At 41.2% G+C, this 21158-nt stretch overlaps 1 protein-coding gene across 1 annotated transcript; it reads left to right on the top strand.

The window, feature by feature from the left end:
• Nucleotides 1–1501: 1501 nt before the first annotated feature.
• LOC125309393 (4-galactosyl-N-acetylglucosaminide 3-alpha-L-fucosyltransferase 9-like) lies at nucleotides 1502–20740 on the top strand. The gene is made up of 2 exons (XM_048266293.1): nucleotides 1502–1562; nucleotides 19240–20740. Exon 2 carries the CDS (start codon nucleotides 19240–19242, stop codon nucleotides 20296–20298), a length of 1059 nt encoding a protein of 352 aa, XP_048122250.1. The 5' UTR covers nucleotides 1502–1562; the 3' UTR covers nucleotides 20299–20740.
• Nucleotides 20741–21158: the final 418 nt, after the last annotated feature.

The following is a 21158-nucleotide window of genomic DNA, read 5'->3' on the forward strand; positions in this document are numbered from 1 at the left end:
GAATGGTAGACTATTAATGAACCGGTGGCGGGAAAAACGTAACATTTTCCAGATTAGGAAATATTCTTAATTGTGTGTGATTAAATAAAGATGCATAGCCTACAATTGGGGGTAGTAACGTGAGCGCTCATTCAATATCTATGCGTCTGCGCAAGTGAAACTGAACTTAATCATAAAGACACCTTTCTCAGCAACTTTTCTGTTCAATCAGCATAATTGGCATTACGATCCACCCGACGTTTCCCTTGTCTACCCCGTTAAACTTCAGGCTCTCGTGTTTTGCTGAATGATATTACTCAGCAGATCACCCTAGTAGATAACCAGAATTACAGTCTCTAGAATTGTAGGTCAGAATGTAAACTGGGCCACAGATGGTAAGCACAATTGCATTAACTTAAAACTATCTAGTCGAGTATAACCTAAAACTAGCTTAATTAAAATGCCACAGCCCATACTGATTTTTCCTTTTAGAATATAGATATTAAGAGAATAAATCATTATGCAAATACTTTTACTTTTAATACTTAAAGTACATTTAAAAGCAGGTACTTTTTACTTTTACTTAAGTAGGGCTGTCATTGTGGTACTTTTACTTTTACTAAAGTAAATATTTCTCTGTGTATTTGTACTTTTACTTAAGTACTGAGGTTCAGTACTTCCTCCACCACTGTAATCAAGCTATCGTAACACCCCCAATTATCACCACTTTTGTTCAGAAATTCTAAAACAACGATGTTTTTTAACACTTCAAAATAATATTTACTAAATGAACCTTACATTTTTCAGTAGCCATAGTTGTGTAGATTTGAACAAAATCTGGTTTGGTTCCTAACGGGAGCATTTACTGCCTGAAATATCCGATTTTGTTTACCACGCTCGGAGTTATAGTGCTGGCCTGATGGGTCGCCTATTTACACCGTTTCAACGGCACATTAACGGTTAGACCGAGAATTCTCGTCGTGAAATTAAAATTCCACTGGAGCTCCAAGCGGTTGTGACACACGCAGCCTTACAACACTGTTTACAGCTCCTCGAGTCACGGTAAAATGTCATTTTTGGTACATAGGCCTAGCTAATTTAGATACACCTATGTTGTGCGTGGTTGCGTTTCTATAGGAGTCCGCTGTCTTGGTTTGTATAGAAATGGATATTAAGTGACACATACACGCAAGACGGTGGAAATACGGGACCGGTGGAAATAGGGGGAGTTACGATATTGTATGTGTTCATAGCGATAACACAGAATATGCTGGGGCTGTACAAAAATCATCAACAATGGTGTAGATTGCTGGCACTCTAGGACAAAGCTCCCGAAAACAGCTTGGCATTCAATGAGTTAACATGGGTGCCAGTTGCCATGTAACACCAGATCTCCATGTGCTCTATATGGGCAACAATGGGCAACAATGGCAGCCTTTTTGTAGGCGAACTTTAGAGTTCAGGTACGCCTGCCCAACCCCCTGCCACCATGTAGCCGAGCTCCGCCCTATAGTCACTTCAGGTCAGGTCAGCAGGGAAAGCGCAATCCTCTTCGGTCACAGACCATCAATCCCTTCTTAGAGGTGAGTCTACTTATTATACTAGTCATTTATCAGTTGGCTATAAATCAGGGTATCTAGCCAACAGCCAGGTGCGATTTGTGTAAAAACCAGAGGGGGGGACCGTGGTAAAGTTGGTTTTATATTGGACGTTGGATATTCGACACATTCGAAAAATCTATTTAGCACTGACTATGAGGGTCGAGTTTGTGTCAAACCAACTTTAATGTGTTTAAAAAAGGTCTGCCTATATTACACAAAGCTTCTTTTGTCCAAAAACCCATGTTTTGATTTTATGATTTTTTTATGCTGATAAAAGATTTCAATCTATTATGCGGCTTCACCTTTTGACTTACCCATACTAAAACACATCTCCTGAACTCGGCTTACTGCCCTTTCTAGGACACAAAGCTTCTTTTTTCCTAAAACCTGCTCTTTGATTTTATACAATTTTTAATGTTAAATGTTTCAAATCTATTATGCGGCTTGCCTTTTTGACCTACCCATGTCAAAACACATCTGGTAAACTTGGATTACTGCTCTATATAGTACACAAAGCTTATTTTTCCCCAAAACCCATTCTTTGATTTTATAAATATTTAATGTAAAAGGTCAAGCCGCATAATAGATGTATAAAAGCTTTGTGTACTATGTAGGGCAGTAATCCGAGTGAGGGGGGGATGATTTTGAATAAGTTTGTAACCCCAAAAAAAAAAAAAAAAATGAACGAACGATTCATAGCCTAGTAATGTCATGGCTAATAATAGCCTATATTAATTTTGCCACCTTTGTAACATTTTAGTTTTAGTTTACCGTGGTGTATGACTTTAAACAGCGAGTGTGTTTGGTATGATGATCAGCTCCTCTAATGCAGGGTAGGACTACGTTTTGACAAGCATACAAATTCACCTTGTTCTTGCCCCATCTGAAATTACTCCTTTGCTGCCTCCATCCTTTCTGTATTTGTTGTGCAAAAAAACGTTGTATATGATGGCACTGAAGTCTTAAGTTAGTGAATTGGCTAACAATGTTAGTTGGTAACCAAATAGCACATTGCGCTACACGCTGCGTAGGCTACGTGCATTCTCTTTCCTGCTGATTTGCGTTCAGTAGCCAAGTGCGTAATATTGCAAAAGTTGAAAAAAAAAACAAATGTGTTTATTGTAGCCTACAGAAAATAAATAGCCTACTATCATACTGTCAGTTAAATGGCTACGTGCAGTGAAGAGTTTGGAGAGTAAAGGTATAGGACAACTTGACGTTTTATGAAAATAATTTACGAACCAGAACATAAAGACCATGAAGCTTCTATTTCTTGCAGCTGTTAAAACACCCGCTAGATAGTTTAAATACCCATCAACATTCGTTTTTGCAGTACAGATTATTTCTGAAAGTTATTTGTCTACTAGGCCTAGCCTACTGGCTGATTTATCAAAGGAGTGCTTTCTCGTTCGTTCTCCGCACACTATAGGTGTTTCGGTAGAGAGCCATTGAATAAGCGATGCCAAGCAATTTCTGCAACACTTTTTGTGACATTCAGCAAATATCTCCTCATTTAATGTAAGTTCCTTCGGACAATAGGCCTACATTCTGTACGTGCAGTTGTCCTCCATCTCAGTTGCATCAGTTTTCTCATTTTGAAGGTTCTAAAATATGACGATATGCTTCACTGAATCTTTATCGTATTCTTTCATTTGTCCAGCTAACTTTTCCATTGAAACTAGCCATTTTTGATGGATTACACACTCGACATTCTGAAATGTCCTGCACGATCAAGGCCAAATTAAGTTATCACACAGCCACTGTCAGCACAGCAGCATGAGTGACGGTGACGTTTCACCAGCCACTATAGATATAGCCTATAACATGATTAAAATGTGCTACTGTCCAACTACTATCCATGATTAAAATGTGCTACTGTTCAACTTGATCTAACTACACTGTGTAGCCTATATACTCTGATTTTATGTAGGCTACAGATATGTAGGCTATATTTAACATTTATTTTCTATTTGGTCTGTTATGAAATCATGCCAATTTAAGCACAGCTCAGTTTTAAGAAACTTAAATACATGCATTCTTAGCATTTTGTGAAAAGAAATCATTAAGGCTACATTGACAAACTCTTAACCGTGAGCTGCCTGTAGCCTATATTCTCTGATTCTAATATTTACAGATATCTAGGCGATGTAAGCACAGCTCATTTTTAAGAAATGCAGCCGAAAGACCATGTTGAATTTTGCTATAATTTATTTCAAACCCGGATTACTCTGGAACAGCTAACTATACACGGGAATGCATTACACCTTTGTGTTCGGTGGTTGTGTTGCGTGAAGAGTGTGCAGGCCTACGATAGGGTAGACTGAGTACAGTTGAGACACTTTTTGCCCACACAAAATCAAACCAAAAATAGATACTGAAAAGAAGTGATTTTCCACACAACATTCCACATGCCATTTCCTTAGCTTGTAGACTAAAATATTATAAATCAATAATACCCATAAGTAGTTTATATTTTCCACAATTAGCTCATAAACATAAGGTGCATTGTTTGTCTTGACTGTGTCTCAACTGTACCCTATAGAGTACAGTTGAGACACCCACCTGGTACAGTTGAGACACCCATCTTTAATGATGTATAGTTAACTAACCGTTAGTTGGAAAGTTTAATAAATAAAAACATAGCAATTGCAAAGTGTTTGTAGTTCGAATTCATTCATTTCATTTAAATTAGCGTTGGTTAAAAGGAATACACCATGAACAAAATGTGACACAGGAACAGATAGCAAACAGTAGCCTACAAATGGAATGTTCAAGTAGCCTAACACAATCCAATGTGTGTCTCAATTGTACCCCGCTGACCACCTCACACATTTCTCTAGATTTTGCAACGACCTTACATGACACAATACCATAAAATATGCCAGTTTTTAGGACACAGAATAATGTTTGTAATGATCCCAGTTACGTTTAACAGTAACATAAGTGTAATGAGCTATTCATTGTCGAAGGTGCATGGTGAAGTGAAATTCTTACTTTGGAAAAAAAACATGTGCCGATATCCTTGGATGGGAGATATTTTTGTCGTTCAAATTTGCCATGATCAAAGAGGGCACTAATACGCATGTGCATAGCAAAAATCACAACTTGGGGTTGCTGTGCAAGCAAGATATTTAAGGTGTCTCAACTGTACTCAGTCTACCCTATTCCACCGAGACGAATGGATGTGGAGATGGGCGCAGAGAATAATTATTAAATCTCTTGAAGTTATTTTTCTCACGAACTGTTTATCACAGCAAACAGTGGCTAGCTAGCACCGTTTAAAAGCTGAGAAAAGGCTCTTTCATGTGACACATGTGTGATGAGTAGGCTAGCCTACTTCTCGAGGAGTTCAACAGAGAAGAATGTGAATTTGGACGCACTTCATGCTTGTAGTGAAGTAAAGTAAACTTAAAATCAGCGCGATTTACCCTTATAGGCTACTGCACATCACAAGATCTGTACGAGATGATCCGCAGCACTGAAGTGAGAAATGATTTAACTCTTTGTGTAGCGCATGTGAGCGCTTTTTCCCCCATTTCAACCTGAATATTGGTGGGGACATTTCAGTCGTAATTTGACATTGGTGTGGACAACTCTGTTGCACAAATCTGAATAGGCTACGATTAGGGAAGTGAGGGACTGCGTTTGTAACGTGATGTAATATTTTGAATGTGCAAATCTAGGGGCGTAGATTTGCATGGGGCACATTCAAAATATCACGTTACAAACGCAGTCCCTCACTTACCTAATCGTAGCCTATTCAAATTTGTGCAACAGTTGTTCTGTTGTTCTGTCAACCTGTTCGATCAAAATGGTGAAGGAGTTAGATTATTAGGTGGCATGTGTCATACGGAAGGAGGAGTTCCACAGATATACTGATAGATACAGTATACTGACACGGGGAGATCGGTTCAATGAGGCGATTTATCATTTTGTGCAATTTCATTCTTAATGTCTTAACAAGAGGGAATTTGCACTAATATTCAGGGAATTTCGCATGTAGCCTAGGCTGTAGATTAGTGGTTCTCAACCTTTTTAACGGAAATGCCCATACATCTAATTGCAACGTTACCTGCAGTTTTTTTTTAAACGCTACGTGAACACATAATAATCAATTGGACGTGAAATGTCTTTCCTCGTTGCCACTATTAGAGATCAGCCTTTCTTAAAAGCGTAGGCCTATACGGATATCCTAACCTGCAAAAAGTCCTTTCAGGGAGGTATCCCTAAACTTTATCCTACTTAGATACTGAAATACAGATGATTGTGTTTCTTCAATAGTCAGTAGGCTAAACCAAATAAGGGAGGCCTATAGAATTCACCCTTTGCTAAGCCACACCCGAAAACCGCCACAGGTCAATCGTGGCTTAGCAACCCGTCAGGCAGGCATAGGCGGAGTTTGACATTCGAGCCAGGGGGGGGGGAGACAAAAAAAATAATAATTGTAGCTGCTGAGACCAGGGATGGATTATTGCACGGGCCTACCGTCAGGTCCGGGGGCCCTGAAGCCCAAGCCTTTGCATGGAATCATTGCCTCATTATTAACAAATCAGGATGTAGGCTATGGATCTGATTGAATTTAGTATCGGCCATCCCCAAAATGCACCAGAATACAGGAAATCACATCAAACAAATTAAAAAATTTCTGGGGGAGGACCCCCAAACCCCCCCTCCCACATATACGACAATAAGTGGGGGGCCCTTAATACATCTGGGCCCAGGGGCCCGAAAGTTCATAATCCGCCCATGGCTGAGACCTGGCCTACCACTTGAGGAACACAGTATGAGCAGGGCCGTTTCAGGAATTTGGGGCCCCTAAGCAAAATGGACATGGAGACCCCCACCGCACGCAAAGCCTACAGGAACCACCGCATAGCCATACAGTTTAAGTTCACCCACAGTTTATATAAACACAAAATATTGACACTGCAAATACTGCAGTTGCATATATATACTGTGCATTAGTTTTGAACATTTGAACATTGAACACCACCGTACCATAAAATCCAATATAAATGTAAAAAAGTGCACAATAACTAAATCCAACATACTTAAACACACACACACACACACATTAACATTTTTCAGTTCTCACAAAGTGAGAAAATAAAACACTGCCATCTTATGCAGAAAAAGGATGCATTGTTCAAACTATAAAGAGTGCAGGTTGTATAGCAATTTAAAAATCCAACATAAATACAAGTACACACACACACACACACACACACACACACACATAAGATTAACCTTTCAGGCCATCTTCATCAGTGGAGGTATCCTTAGGAGGAGCCTGAGGCAGTGGCCTGGGGTGGCATGAGGTTTCAGGAGGGGGGCCAAGGACATTATTCAAAACTTAAAATGCTACGGATTTCATTGAATGTGTTTTGTTCTCTACACTACATTACACGGAGTGGGAGTCAAATCAGAGATGTAGCGGGGTTTTTGGATTGTGTGGGTCTTAATTTGTGAATTGTGGACCCTTTCTCTGTGTAATCACTATCAACAGTCTGTGTAGTCTATACTTACATTGTACTGACTGAAAAAAGCAATTTTAGGGGGTTTGGGGGTATGCCCCCCAGGGGATTTTTTTTTTAAAAAAAGACCCCTCAAATGATGTCTTCTAGTGAGTTTTGAGGGAATATGGACATATTTAGTCATACAACATAAGCCATCAATAGTTTTAGGTTATCTGGATTGAAACAAGATTACAATGCAGGATTGTTGCAATGATAACTGTCAAAACATTTCCCTCTGATTCAATAAAGACTGAATAACCTGTTTAGTCAAACATTCTATTTGTATTTATTACAATATAACATACAACAATTTAAAATGTACATAAGAATGTAATTCATAATCTCTCTCTCTCTATAAACTGCTGATCACTTTAAACTGCTGATCACTTGAGGGCAAACATCAAAAAGACAATTTTCTGAGGCAAGACCTCAAAATCTAACCTGGCAATAGCCAGATGAATTTTGCTCCGCCTAGCTCCACTCATCCATCTGGAACCGATCCATTGAAGTGTTGCTTCAGAAGGCTGGGCCTAATCAAAAAATGCTTGCATATGATTGAATAAGCCACTTGTCCGTCATCTATTGACGTGCTACTTCAACCACTCACATCAAAGCCAACCCGTGACGCTAATAACAGACTCACAGTCGCTTCTACGCTATGTCACATCTATGAAACTCCCGCCCTGCGTCCTGATTGGCTAAACCATAAAGTTGGTTGGAGAAATCACTCTCAATGGAAGAGGTCCCAGATGGATGTGAGTGAAGCTAGGCGGAGCTAAGCGGAACGACATTCATCTGGCTAGGGTCAGGTTACTCAAAATCCACAGGAAATATGGAATTCATATTAACTATAGTTTGGGCATTTCAGCCCAAGATAAGCATGCCAAATACTCCATACTGTATGCAGAAAACATACGAAAAAGAACATCTTGAAATGAAAAACATTAACTTGATAAAATTATAACCAAATACAATTTTCTTATTCGCAAAATGCTATTCTTATAATTGCACATGACTTTTAAACTGTAGAGGTTAAATCAATTGCAGACGCCTGTTTCCATGAATGCTAGCAAAGCGTTGAACAAACTCGTTTAAGTCCACTGCTTTTGAACGGTCACTCTCAATGCTGAGGATGGATAGATGGGACAATCTCTCAGTTAGCATAGATGAGTGCAGGTGATTTTTTACGAGTTTGAGAGTGGAAAAACTGCGCTCACATCCAGCTGTGGTAACTGGTAAAACAGCTGCAATCTTGCATAAACGATTCATCTCATAAAACACCTCTTTAAAAGGGTCCAAATAACCTAGCAGTTCAATTAAAGATGAAGGGCAATTTTTTCCATCTCTTTTACTCCTTGCAAGAAGCCTCTCAACCTGAGTGAGTTCATTTTTCAGATCCTCAATATTTGAGCCATATGCTTCAGCAAGTAGCAAGACAACATCCTCTTTTAGGAAGTGATTGCCAACTGGGTTTAGCCCCTGTAAGCCTTTCATTATATTGCAACTGGGCATTGAAAAACGCTTCTCCATTTCCCCAATAAGGGAGTCCATTATGGGCAGGAATATGTTTGTTCTAAAGGCATCCTTGCCATTAACTTGGCTTCTGTGACCAAGTGTGGATGTGACATAACTGTCATTTAGTGCTCTGGGTGTCTGTTTGGCTCTTTTTAGTCTAACATTGATGGGGATGTTGCAGGTTTCACATGTGTGGATCACTGTGTTCCACAGCTCATTAAAGTACTCATCCTCATTGCGATGCTCTTCAAAGGTCTCCCTGAGGGTCTCAATTAAGTCTACAGTTCTGAGGAGATCCAGGTTTGGGGACTGTAGCAGCTCAGACAAAAACTTTGCGTCACCAAGCACCTGTCTAAATACGGCAAGTAGCCCAATGAAGTTCAGGTCAATTTGAAACATTAACCCTCGGGCCTTCGTAGATCTTTCAGGATCAACCTCATATGATAGGTCATCCAACACTTTGAGTACTGCAGACAATCTATCAAAAAGGTTCCTACAGGCAATGCCGCGACAGGCCCATCTGGTGTCGCTGAGGCTTTGAAGTTCTCTAGGGGGGCCACTAAACATCTCTGCTTGTACTTCCATCCACTTTTGATGGACATAAGAGCCGGAAAGGAACACATACTGTAAATAAACATGTCTTGTTTATTTGTTTTTGTTTAAATATACCTGTTGTTTATTTGTTTTTGTTTAATTTCAATTCATATGTATAATTTATATTTGACTTAATTCCATTGGTACAGTAGCCTACATTCCACAAGGTGCATTCTAAGGCTTTGGCTGCACGCTTGTTATTGTCACTACGGCAACGGCATTATTTAGAATGCATTTACTTTTAAAGGAACTAGGCTACAGTAAAGTCTTGGATACGGTGCTACTTTGTAGCTTAGGAATAGTAACTCTTACGGAGAACAAGGCTACTTGTATAGCTCTCACGGTGCTACATTGTAGCTTAAGGACACGACTCTTACGGAGAACAAGGTTTCTAAATACTTTTCTTTCTTTTTATCCTTCTTTTAATAAATCGTGTTAAATTATATTGTTTGTTCTTAATTAATATCACTGTATTATAGGCTTATCATATAGCTCTTACGGTGCTACTTTGTAGCTTAAAGAAGTGGATTCTTAAGGATAAATCTTAGCACTCAGCTGGAACGGGAACAAGGTGGCTAGACACTATTCTTTCTTTTTATTCATTTTACTGTAACCTAACATATTGCTGTTATGTGTGTTATGTTAAGTCCTTATTGTATGTTATTGTATTATATTGTACATAGCTCTTACGGTGGTCTCAGGACTTTCACAAAGAAATAAAGAAACCATCAGTACGCTACAACTGTCCTGCTGGAGTTTGCTACACATACAATTGCTGGAGCAAAGTAAAAAACTCCCCAGCCTCAGGGACATTTTTGACGCAATCGACAATGACCAAATTTAAGCAATGAGCATTGCAGTGGACATAAAAAGCATATTTGGCCACCTGTTTAATTCTTGTCTGCACCCCTGAGCACCGGCCACTCATTACGGCAGCGCCGTCGTACCCTTGGCCCACTAAATTCTCCTTGTATTCAAGGCCATACTGCTCCATACAAGAGATGATTTTGTTAGATAAGGAGCTGGCATCCAAATGTTCAGCTTCCCAAAAGCCCAAGAAGCCCTCCCGTACGGCTCCCTCATAATAATACCTTAGGACTATGGACAATTGCTCCTTTTTTGCTGAGATCTTTTGTTTCATCAGCAGTAACAGAGAAGTACTGACTAGATTTGACTTCTTTTAGTATGTCCTCCTGGACCATCCCTGCCAGGATTTGTAATATTTCGTTTTGAATATTTTTGGAAGTATACATCGCATTGCGGGGGCCTTCTGATAGTCTTTTTTGAATAAAAGAATCATGATCTCCTACTAAGTGCAAAATCTCAAGGAAATTGCCTCTGTTCCTAGACTCATCATTTTCATTATGTCCACGCTGAGCTATATTTTGTGTTGCAGTAAGACGCAATACCTGACTTATAGTCTTTATGTACTGTATTTTCCGGACTATAAGTCGCTCCTGAGTATAAGTCGCATCAGTCAAAACATGTGTCATGAGCAGGAAAAAAACATATATAAGTCCCACCGGACTATAAGTCACATTTATTTAGAAATGTATTTCACAAAATCTAAAACCAAAAACAGAGACTATGTAACTGGATTATTGAGGCCAAAAAGATTAATGAAGATGGAGTGAAGGCAGCCAAGAGGAGGGCAGGAAGGTAATTGCAAAGCAAAAGATTCACTGAAAGAAAATGCCATGAGGTGCACCAAAATGTTACTAAAATGTGGAGAATACAATGCAATCAAGCATTTTGGGCGATGTGGAGTCACAAGCTGGCAGCAGATTAAATGCTCACGATAGAGAAAAAGATGCAGTTTTAGACGTGACCGAAACAATAGGCCTATAGGCCTGACGGTAATTGTAAAGCAATTTACAAAAGATTCACTGAACAAAAATGCTGATATGATACATGAAAATGTAGGTCAAAAATGTGGAGAATACAATGCAATCAACCTTTTTTTGGCGATGTGGAGTCACAAGCTGGCAGCTGATTAAATGCTCACCAAAAAGACGGTTTTAAAAGGACGAGGCAAGCAATGGCAATAGGCCAATAGGCCCGACGGTATTTGTAAAGCAATTTACAAAAGATTCACATACCAAAAATGCTGATGTGGTACATGAAAATGTAGCTAAAAATGTGGAGAATGCAATGCAATCAAGCATTTTGGACGATACAAGAGATACAAGCTGGCAGCAGATGAAATGCTCGAGAGAGAAAAAGATGCGGGTTTAAATTGACGTGCAGACCGAAGCTGCAGCAAGCAGGTGATATTTAGACATGTATTTCACAAAATCAAAGACTAAGAACAGACAGACTATGTAACTGTACACATTGAGGCCAAAAAAATTGAGAATTCTACAGGGAATGTTAATGAAGAAGAAGGAGTGAATAGTGGCAAGAGGCCAGCCGAAGACTGCTGACAAGGCCCGACGCTAATTGTAAAGCAATTTACAAAAAAATCACTGAACTCAAATGCTGATGTGGTACATGAAAATTTAGCTAAAAATGTGAATGCAATGCAATCAATCATTTTGTACGATATATTGGCACAGGCTGGCATGCAGCAGAACAATTGCTTGGCTGGCCACCTCCGAGAGAGAGAGAGAAAAAAAGATGCACATTTAAAATGGTCTAAATTCCAGCGCGGAATTGCGGGTATTGCAAATAAATTATTACTTAGTATTGAGCATAATAATAAAAGTCCCGCAAATCTAGCCATCATAATGCGAGAGATTCCCACACATTTTACCCTGTACCCTGTCTGACATTACTATAATAATGGAGCGGCCTGAGTGCGGGACTATTGACGGACCAACTCTGACTTCAATTGAACCCCATGCAGAGACACACGCGCGCGCAGGACCACTTGGGGGTGCCTCTCTTTCGTTGCTCTCTCTCTCTCTCAGCAGGATTTGTCACCGCTGAAGTCAAATTATAGCTAAGGTGCTTCAACATTAACCGCTATCGACAGGAAAGGAAAACAAACATTTAGCGATCAGGAACCGTCAGGAATTTTGCAAATACAGAAGCATGACCGCCTAGTCTATAACGTAGAGAACATGGATGACTTCTCTATTTGACGTTCGATTGTGGACGTGAACAGACAGCTACAGACACGGAGCGCACATTAGGCCTACTTTCACTTTCTGTGCGTATTCATTACGTGAAAGATAATTAGTAGCAAAACAGCGATCAAATATTACATGGCAGTGTGTTTTGTTTTCAAATGTTTTCATGCATGTCTAGAAAACAGGTGAGGGATGTTTAGGAGACTCGTAAATCCTCAAATTTAGGCTGCGCAAAGCGCAGCACCTTTATTTGGCCATGGCTTGTATTCGAGTCAGCTATAATATAATCCTTTATTTCTTGCGTTTTATTGTGAGACATAGGCCTACTTTTCGTTTGGAGCGGCATGGGTAGGCTATCAAAAGCAGATGTTTAATTTGAGATTTAATTTACGTTTGGACTGTTGATTATATTGCTAAATATCGGGACTGATGACCATCAGTATTTAATGGCTTACTATTAAGTTTCATAGTGTCGGGAATTTCGATTGCCATCCACTTATTGCGAGATAAGGTATCCGCGCTTTCATTCATTCGTGTGCTGTGCTGCAAGGGAAACCTTATTCCGTATAGCCAAAGATGTCTAAAATAGCATAAATGTAGTTATTTTTTAAATTATGCATGATTTACTTTTTTATAAAATTCATAGGCTGGTGCCTGGCAGCAACAATTGTGTTTAAATGTAGGCTTCAGCCTCTAGCTCAGAAGGGTGCGGCATGCGACTAGCTTGATAGCAATGAGAGCAACGTGTTGGAGACTCATGGTGTAAATGACTTTTCATTGGCAACAATACCAACCAGCAATATAAAATATTAAGAAGAGCTCTTTTATGAGTTAAATTGAAACAAAATTATACTGGCTTTTATCTGACTCAAGATGCTACCCAACTTCTGGTTCAGGCAATAGTCATCTCACGACTCGACTACTGCAATGCCCTCCTGACAGGTCTCCCAGCCTGCGCAGTGAAACCACTTCAGATGATCCAGAACGCGGCGGCGCGCCTGGTCTACAACCAACCCAAAAGGGCACATGTTACCCCGCTGCTCATCCAGCTACACTGGCTACCTATGGCGGCCCGCATCAAATTCAAGTCTCTAACGCTTGCCTACAAAGTAGTCTCCGGCTCTGCTCCCACCTACTTGAATGCCCTCATACAGACTTACACTACCTCCAGACCGCTGCGCTCCTCTGACGAACGACGTCTAGCTCTACCACCCGATGCGCTCAAGCCAATCCAAACTTTTCTCATCTGTTGTTCCTCGTTGGTGGAACACACTGCCAGTTCCTACAAGGGCAGGGACATCCTTTTCCACTTTCAAAAAACTCCTGAAGACCCAGCTCTTTAGAGAACATCTACTCTCATAGCAACACTTACAACAAGTCTTGCTGATCCTAGCATTCACCAGCCGTTTTAAACTGACAAGTAACTGTTAAAAACAGCACTCACCGACGACTTACTTATTCTTACTGTACTCTAATGTTTTTTAAACTGTCCTAAAATTGTGAGAATTGTTCTAAAACTTACTGTTTACCATGTTGTTAGTCGCTTTGGTTAAAAAGCGTCAGCCAAATGTAATGTAATGTAATGTAATGTAATCTGTCCAAATCTGAGGCCCGGCTATAAATAGAATCCCTGCCATAATTTGACGATTTAGGTATGCACGTGTGTTTCAGGCATAGTGCAAGCACTAATCTCTGACTGAAAGTGCACAGGACTTGTGCATTTGAGAGCGCTCCCTCTCGGCTGTAGACCTAATGTTTCGTAGGGTTCATGTCAGTTAATATAAATTAACATTTTAAAACATGTTCAATTATATATTTTTTCATATATAAGTCGCACCTGACTATAAGTCGCAGGACCAGCCAAACTATGAAAAAAAGTGTGACTTATAGTCCGGAAAATACGGTATTGTTGATTCTCTTTTATCTGTTTGCTATTCTCATCATTCATCATGCCTAATACTGATATGTTGCGTTTCACCATCTTTTGATGCTCTCGCCATGTGCTCATTGCATTCAAATGCGCCTCAGATTTGGAATGTACACATTAACATGGATCATCTGCCTTCAGCTTTGATATATCTGAGAAGAGAAAACAAAAAAACACAAATCACAATCACAGCACTGACAACATGTTACAATTTTTGTTGCACTTATCTAAACAAGATCAGTTTTAATTTTGCTGCCTAGTTGGACATGTCTTTACAGCAGTGATTCAACGCACCATGAGGGCCAGCTTGACATCCGCTGCTCCTAGCCATCTCTCCAGCTTCACTTTCACATTCTTCACTGATTTGCCCTCTCTCTCGTCCTACATTTCTCTCTTCTTCAGTGGGCTGCTCCAGCCCCGCATGCTGCTCATGACCCTCATACTGATCCTGCCCCGCATGCTGCTCATGACCCTCATACTGATCCTGCCTCTCGTGCTGCTTCTGGCCCTCATACTGATCCTGCCTCTCGTGCTGCTCATGACCCTCATACTGATCCTGCCTCATACTGACCCTGCCTCTCGTGCTGCTCATGACCCTCATACTGATCCTGCCCCGCATGCTGCTCATGACCCTCATACTGATCCTGCCTCTCGTGCTGCTCATGACCCTCATACTGATCCTGCCTCTCGTGCTGCTCATGACCCTCATACTGATCCTGCCTCTCGTGCTGCTCATGACCCTCATACTGATCCTGCCTCTCGTGCTGCTCATGACCCTCATACTGATCCTGCCTCTCATGCTGCTCATGACCCTCATACTGATCCTGCCCCGCATGCTGCTCATGGCCCTCATACTGATCCTGCCTCTCGTGCTGCACCTGGCCCTCATACTGATCCTGCCTCTCGTGCTGCACCTGGCCCTCATACTGATCCTGCCTCCTCATACTGATCCTGCCTCTCGTGCTGCTCCTGACCCTCATACTGATCCTGCCTCTCGTGCTGCTCATGGGGCCCTCATACTGATCCTGCCTCTCATGCTGCTCATGGCCCTCATACTGATCCATGCCTCTCGTTGCTGCACCTGGCCCTCATACTGATCCTGCTGCTCATGGCCCTCATACTGATCCCCTCTGTGCTGCTCATCCATGAGTCTGCCCTCATACTGATCCTGCCTCTCGTGCTGCTCATGACCCTCTGTCTGCTCCAGTCTCTCCTGCTGCTCCTGAACCCTGGTCTGCTTCTGGCCCTCGGTCCGTTCCAGTCTCTTGTGCTGCTCATCTTTGTCTAACTTCTCTCCAGTCCCCTGGTTTCTCTCCCTGTCTTCTTCACCTGTGTCCAGTTCCCCCCTTTTTTTCTTTGGTTGGAAAAACTTGGCTATGCCAAACCTTTTCATTTTGCATCCTAATCTGACCTGCAGTTTGTCAAACGTAAAAATAGCATGTTGGTTAAAATCATGTCATACAATTCCTATTCCTCTATCCATATCAATTGAATCATAATCCTTAGTAAAATGTAAATACTTTGACTAGACACATAATATTGTGTATTCCCATGAGAAGTTTTTTTTTGCTAACAATGCTGCAGAGCCATGAACAGCTGTTATCAACAATGTTACTGTTTATGTTCTCTCTACTTGATCATGATTTTTGCAAGTTTGGTCATGGCACCAACACCTTGTATGAAATACCACCTTCAATAAACTGACAGTCTTGTACCAAGGCTGCCAAATGTCTGCTGGTTGAAGACTTTGGTGGTATTCAGATGTGGAATGTAGCCTAACTAATTACCTCAACTCAAATTACCACAATTAAGTAGGTTTTCTTGTACTTTTAATGTATTTTTTTAACAACAATGCACTCTCTTCAGTAAGTTGAAGTAATTGTACAGAAATATATTTCAAATTGCATAAGCTACCAAAATGTGGTTAATCATGCATCAGATGCTGTGCTGGCCTCAGCTTTCTGTTGGTTCATCTACCAGCAAACCCAATGAAATATTTAACTGGAATCTAAACAATTACATCTCATGCACTAAGCATGTGATGTGCTGATATCAGCTTCAAATGTCTAGACTAGTAGCCTACTCTGAGTAGGGTTTGAAAGTAGTGGGCTACTTTTATTTGTTGTGATTGAGTAGAATTTCAGTCATGTAGGGCTAACTGCAAAATGTGTGGTCAACCAGAGAGAAAACGGTAACGTTGTTGACAACAGGTGTCCACGTGAGTCAAACGTGCGGTGTGCATCATCAGCTTATGACACCGCTTAGATATCTCAGTTTAATTTGGCATGTCGAACATTTTTTCAAAATTGGATAGTATCTGGGAAAGTGGATGCATGCCAATTTTGTGACAGCAGTAGTTTTAATCAAAGGGTATAAACTAGCAACACACACAAAGAGTTATCTGACCTGACCATCATTGATAAATTCGATGAGACAACAAAGTATTGCGGATGTAAATAACGTAACAATGTGGTTGTTGCAGGGTTAACTGCTTATGGACTTTTTTTTTTACTTGGTGTCAAACTTACCTCTAAACTCACTGCTAACTGCTTATCAGCCTCTCTTCTCCGACACACTGCGTGATCCGAGACACTGCCAGACTGCCCTGCTACCAATGGTGAAATTTCGCGGGGGTCGCTGCCGTGCTGGTGATGGGTGAAACCATTGTGAGGGGGAGGGGATTCTAAATCGGCGATTTCTGTTTGAGAGGAGTTTGGTGCGGGTCTTCTTGGCCGTCAACGACTAGGCTATGAACATAAAATATACTTATATATTTTTTTTATCTGATTTATAAATGGGGTGGCAACAGGGGTGGCAAGACTGTCTCTCAGGGGTGGCAGCTGCCACCCTTTGCCACCCCGTAGATCCGCGCATGGCCTGAGGGCTGAGAAATTTAAGCAAAGCACCTTGAGGGAGAAAGAAAAGATATGTTAGCATTTCCATATTTTGATATTTAAAAGGGATGCAGCTGCTTTCACAACTACCAATGCTTACTGTAAAAACATCCCAAGCTAATGTTATACATTGACCTAGGCCCACTTGTAGCTTAACATAGCATTTACATTCTGCTGTTTGAGAATTAGACAGACGCACCTGGTGCTTTAAAGACAGTAAACAGCTGGCGTGCATGAATACTACTAGACATGAAAGTTCCAGTCTGCTTTGATGCACAGAATTTATCTTGTGTTTTTCCTAACCCCCATTTGGTAAATAGATTATCACGGTTGAATAGTTAGTATAGCAGAGAAGCTATGCCACTTTCATCAAAACCTATTACAAAGCTATAGCAATGTTATGTCATTAAATACAATAAACAGTGATTCTGGAACAGATCTGCGTCTTCCTTACCCCGCTAATAAACATATTACAGTATGTAACCATATTCCGTCCGTTCGGAAAAAAAAAGTTGTTCTAACTGTTGTAGTTTGTTACAAGCAGCATGGGCCGTCAGGCAGGTAGTTAACATAAACATTTTTTGCTAGGCTAACCTTTCTGCTGCGACATTACACCATTTGTACAAGACAAGTAGAGCTATTTTATCCAGTGTAATTTATCACTTACCACTATCTTGTTTTTTCTTGTCATCCTCTTCCTTTCTCTTCTGGCTTCCGGACGCATAACTCCGCTTCACTGCCGAGGTTTTATATTTTCGCGGCAGCAGCAGAGATCACAAACCTGGCTGAAACTACTGAGAGGGCCCCCCTTGAGGGGGATCCTGGTATTGCCGGTAACAGTGTCGTTGCACTTTACTGCATTGACTATCAAAGGGGCGCTCACAGTTTGTCGTTGCATTTTATTCTTAACCAGTCGTTGTCTTGGGGCCCCAGGCCAGCTCGAGGCCCCAAGCAATTGCTTGGTTTGCTTGCCTTCTAGCGACGGGCCTGCTAACCGTAATCATATAGCGTGCATTCAGGACAACAGAAATTGGAGAATGCCTTGTGTAAGCTGGCACACGTGGGTGCTCGATATTTTCTGTGGGTGCTCGGGCGACGGAGCACCCATGGTATCGGTGCCTATGCCCCAGAGTTCTCACCCCGATTCTCTGGTCATGATGTTTGATTATAGCCTGGCGGGCCATCCTATATCATTGAAATGTATAGTCTGGAATCAAACCATTCACCTCGCTTAATCCAAGGGGCGGGCAGAGAATTGTCTTTCAAACTGCCTAGGCATGCAATAGGCCAGCGCTACGACCATATCCGTATCCGGTCGGCAAAACGGCAAATACATCCTTCTTCGAAAAGAATGACTTAAGTGCATTGTGTTGCTCAACTTTCAAAGAAAAGCACAAGTCTAACTCCTCCAAAGTTGACGCCAACGCCGATTCAAACAACCGCTCTTCGTTAGCCATAGCCACCTTCCTTGTTGTTCACCGTCACAGGACTGTCGTTATCCTGTTAAGCCCGCCTTAAGACTCTCTGCATCAAGCGCTGTGATTGGATGACGTCCATGGCATCAGCCAATAGAAATCCCTATGGTTTGATACTAGACGTACAGGCTGAGCAAATTAATTTGCCGCCGCTAGGGTGCGTCTAGATTTCTAGGCTAGTCTGATTATTGACTAAGCTCAGTAAGATTTTACTTTGATGTCTTTATCTGTTCAGTTCTTCAAGGTAAAGAGTTTAAGATATATTTTTGTTTACATTCCATTGTTACTGAGTGCTTTTTGCCCATCCCAGTTTGTTGTACACTAATGTCTGTAAACTCTTTCCCTAGAATTTACAGAGGTTTTGCTCCGATAAAGTCTTTTTGGTTAAAAAAAAACTTTGTGAGACAACTCTAGATCTGTGTATGAACAGATGATGAAACATACTTTTATAGAAGGCTGGTATTTCAGATCTATACTAGCCTATACTTAAGTCTTTATACAATTGCAATATTCAGATATTGCTTTTGCATAAATAGTTATTAATGCATCAAAATACATTACATCATAAATAATTGTTGAGGGGTATCTACAAACAAATTCAATTAAATAACACTCCTATAATGAAGCTTTTATAGTGAAATAATGTTGATTGTTTACTTTTTCTTAGATGCTTCAGAAAGGCTGTATTGCATTGCTGTTTGCCGCTGGGTTCACTATTCTGGTAAGCATGTACCTGGGTATCCGTCAGCCGACCCATTGCAGGCTTCCTCCCCAGAGACAACAACCTTATACAGACCCCACCAAGCTGCCCTTACTCCTACTGTGGTTCTGGCCAGAGAACCTCAAGTTTGACCCACGTGAATGCCAGACAGAATTTGGCATCAACGAGTGCAGTGTGACAGATGACAGATCCGTGTATGAGAATGCCGAGGGTGTACTGATATACCACAGAGCCATCCGCTCAGATTTGGCCAATCTGCCGCCTCGTGAACGCCCACCTTTCCAGAAATGGATCTGGTTTAACGTCGATCCCCCAACAAAAACACAGAACCTGACCAATTTGGACAACCTCTTTAACCTGACCATGAGCTATCGGAAAGATGCAGACATCACAGTGCGTGTGCGAGTATTATCACACAAGAATCCAGAGGAGTTTGTGTTGCCAGTGAAGGACAAACTGGTTTGTTGGTTGAGCGATGAAGAGGACTTGGGAGTGGCACGTGACTACTATAAGGAACTTCAAAAGCACATAAAGATTAATGTTTTTGGTAAAGCCTTTGGCAAACCCATTAAGCCTGATATTTACTACTCCACCATAGCCTCCTGTAAGTTTCACCTATCCTTTGAGAACAGCATACACCCAGATTACATTACAAAGACCTTGCACGACCCACTGGTCTCTGGAACCATTCCAGTGGTGCTTGGTCCCCCGAGAAAGAACTATGAGGACTTTATACCGCGGGACTGTTTCATACATGTAAACGACTTCCCAGATGCTAAAGCTCTGGCAGAGTCACTCTCTCACCTTGACTCTGACAACAGCACCTATCAGAACTACTTTGCATGGCGCAAATATCTGTATGTAAGGCCCCGACAGCTAAAGAGTGAGAAGCAGTTCCTTCATGACATTTGCTTGGCGTGTCAACACCTGGGGAGGAAGAGGGTGTACCGGAGAATCCATGATGTGTACAAATGGTTTTACGGTCGACCAAAATGGCTCCCGTAGACAATCACTGTATCATGGCAGCGGCTGTTCAAGATTGTGCAGGACAAGAGGGATGTTTGGAACGTTCTGGTTATCTATGCTGTGTATTAGGTTATGAAATGATACAATAGGATTGCCTTGTTATGAAACTGTGGGTTTTATGGTATTGAATGTATTATTATGACTGCCGCTAGCGAAGCTACCGAAGCTAGCGAAGCACTCATTTTAGCGAACCCCCTCAATTTGGTGGGCCCCACTACACTTTAACAGAAAATTTTAATTTGGTCCCCGGGTGCCACCCCCCCTGCGCTGGGCCCCCCGAAACCCAAAAAATGCAGTTTTTCCTAAATAACTACCTGAACCGGCAGCATTTCCAGAATTGGCGTTAGTAGTCGTTTGTCCACCAGATGGCGCATGTTGCAGTGAGACGTAATTTTGTTGGAAGTTAATCTAATGTGGGTTGGAAAGACAGGGACAACACTAGTTTACCGCAGAGAACGTTTAATAAGGGTAGGATGATTTCCACATTAAATGTAATTCCCATTTCTTCTTGAAGCCGAAATAAATCTGAGAATGTTTATCGGACATGCTTGGTTTTTACTGCAGGTAGGCTACGTTAATCTTGTAAATTATAGGAGGTAGGAAAAATAATGTTACCGTTAGCATTGGTTGAGTGATGAAGGCCAATTTGATTATGTATTTGTAGAAAACCATAAATGCGGTTATAGACTACCAAGCAAATTGATAACAGCACTAATTCTATCTTTCGACTGTCATCCCATTCTCTTATGACCATAACCTAGGCTACTAGCAGGAGCTAAGTGAGTTAGCCACAACATGTTCGCTAATGTGATGGTTTTCTAATGGAAAATATATAGGCT

This window comes from Alosa alosa, chromosome 2 (assembly GCF_017589495.1).
Source record: "Alosa alosa isolate M-15738 ecotype Scorff River chromosome 2, AALO_Geno_1.1, whole genome shotgun sequence".
In the NCBI taxonomy this organism is placed as follows: Eukaryota; Metazoa; Chordata; class Actinopteri; order Clupeiformes; family Clupeidae; genus Alosa; species Alosa alosa.

Bases quoted from the DNA above. Each gene is read 5' to 3' on its own strand.
- LOC125309393 (XM_048266293.1), top strand. From the start codon at position 19,240: ATGCTTCAGAAAGGCTGTATTGCATTGCTGTTTGCCGCTGGGTTCACT.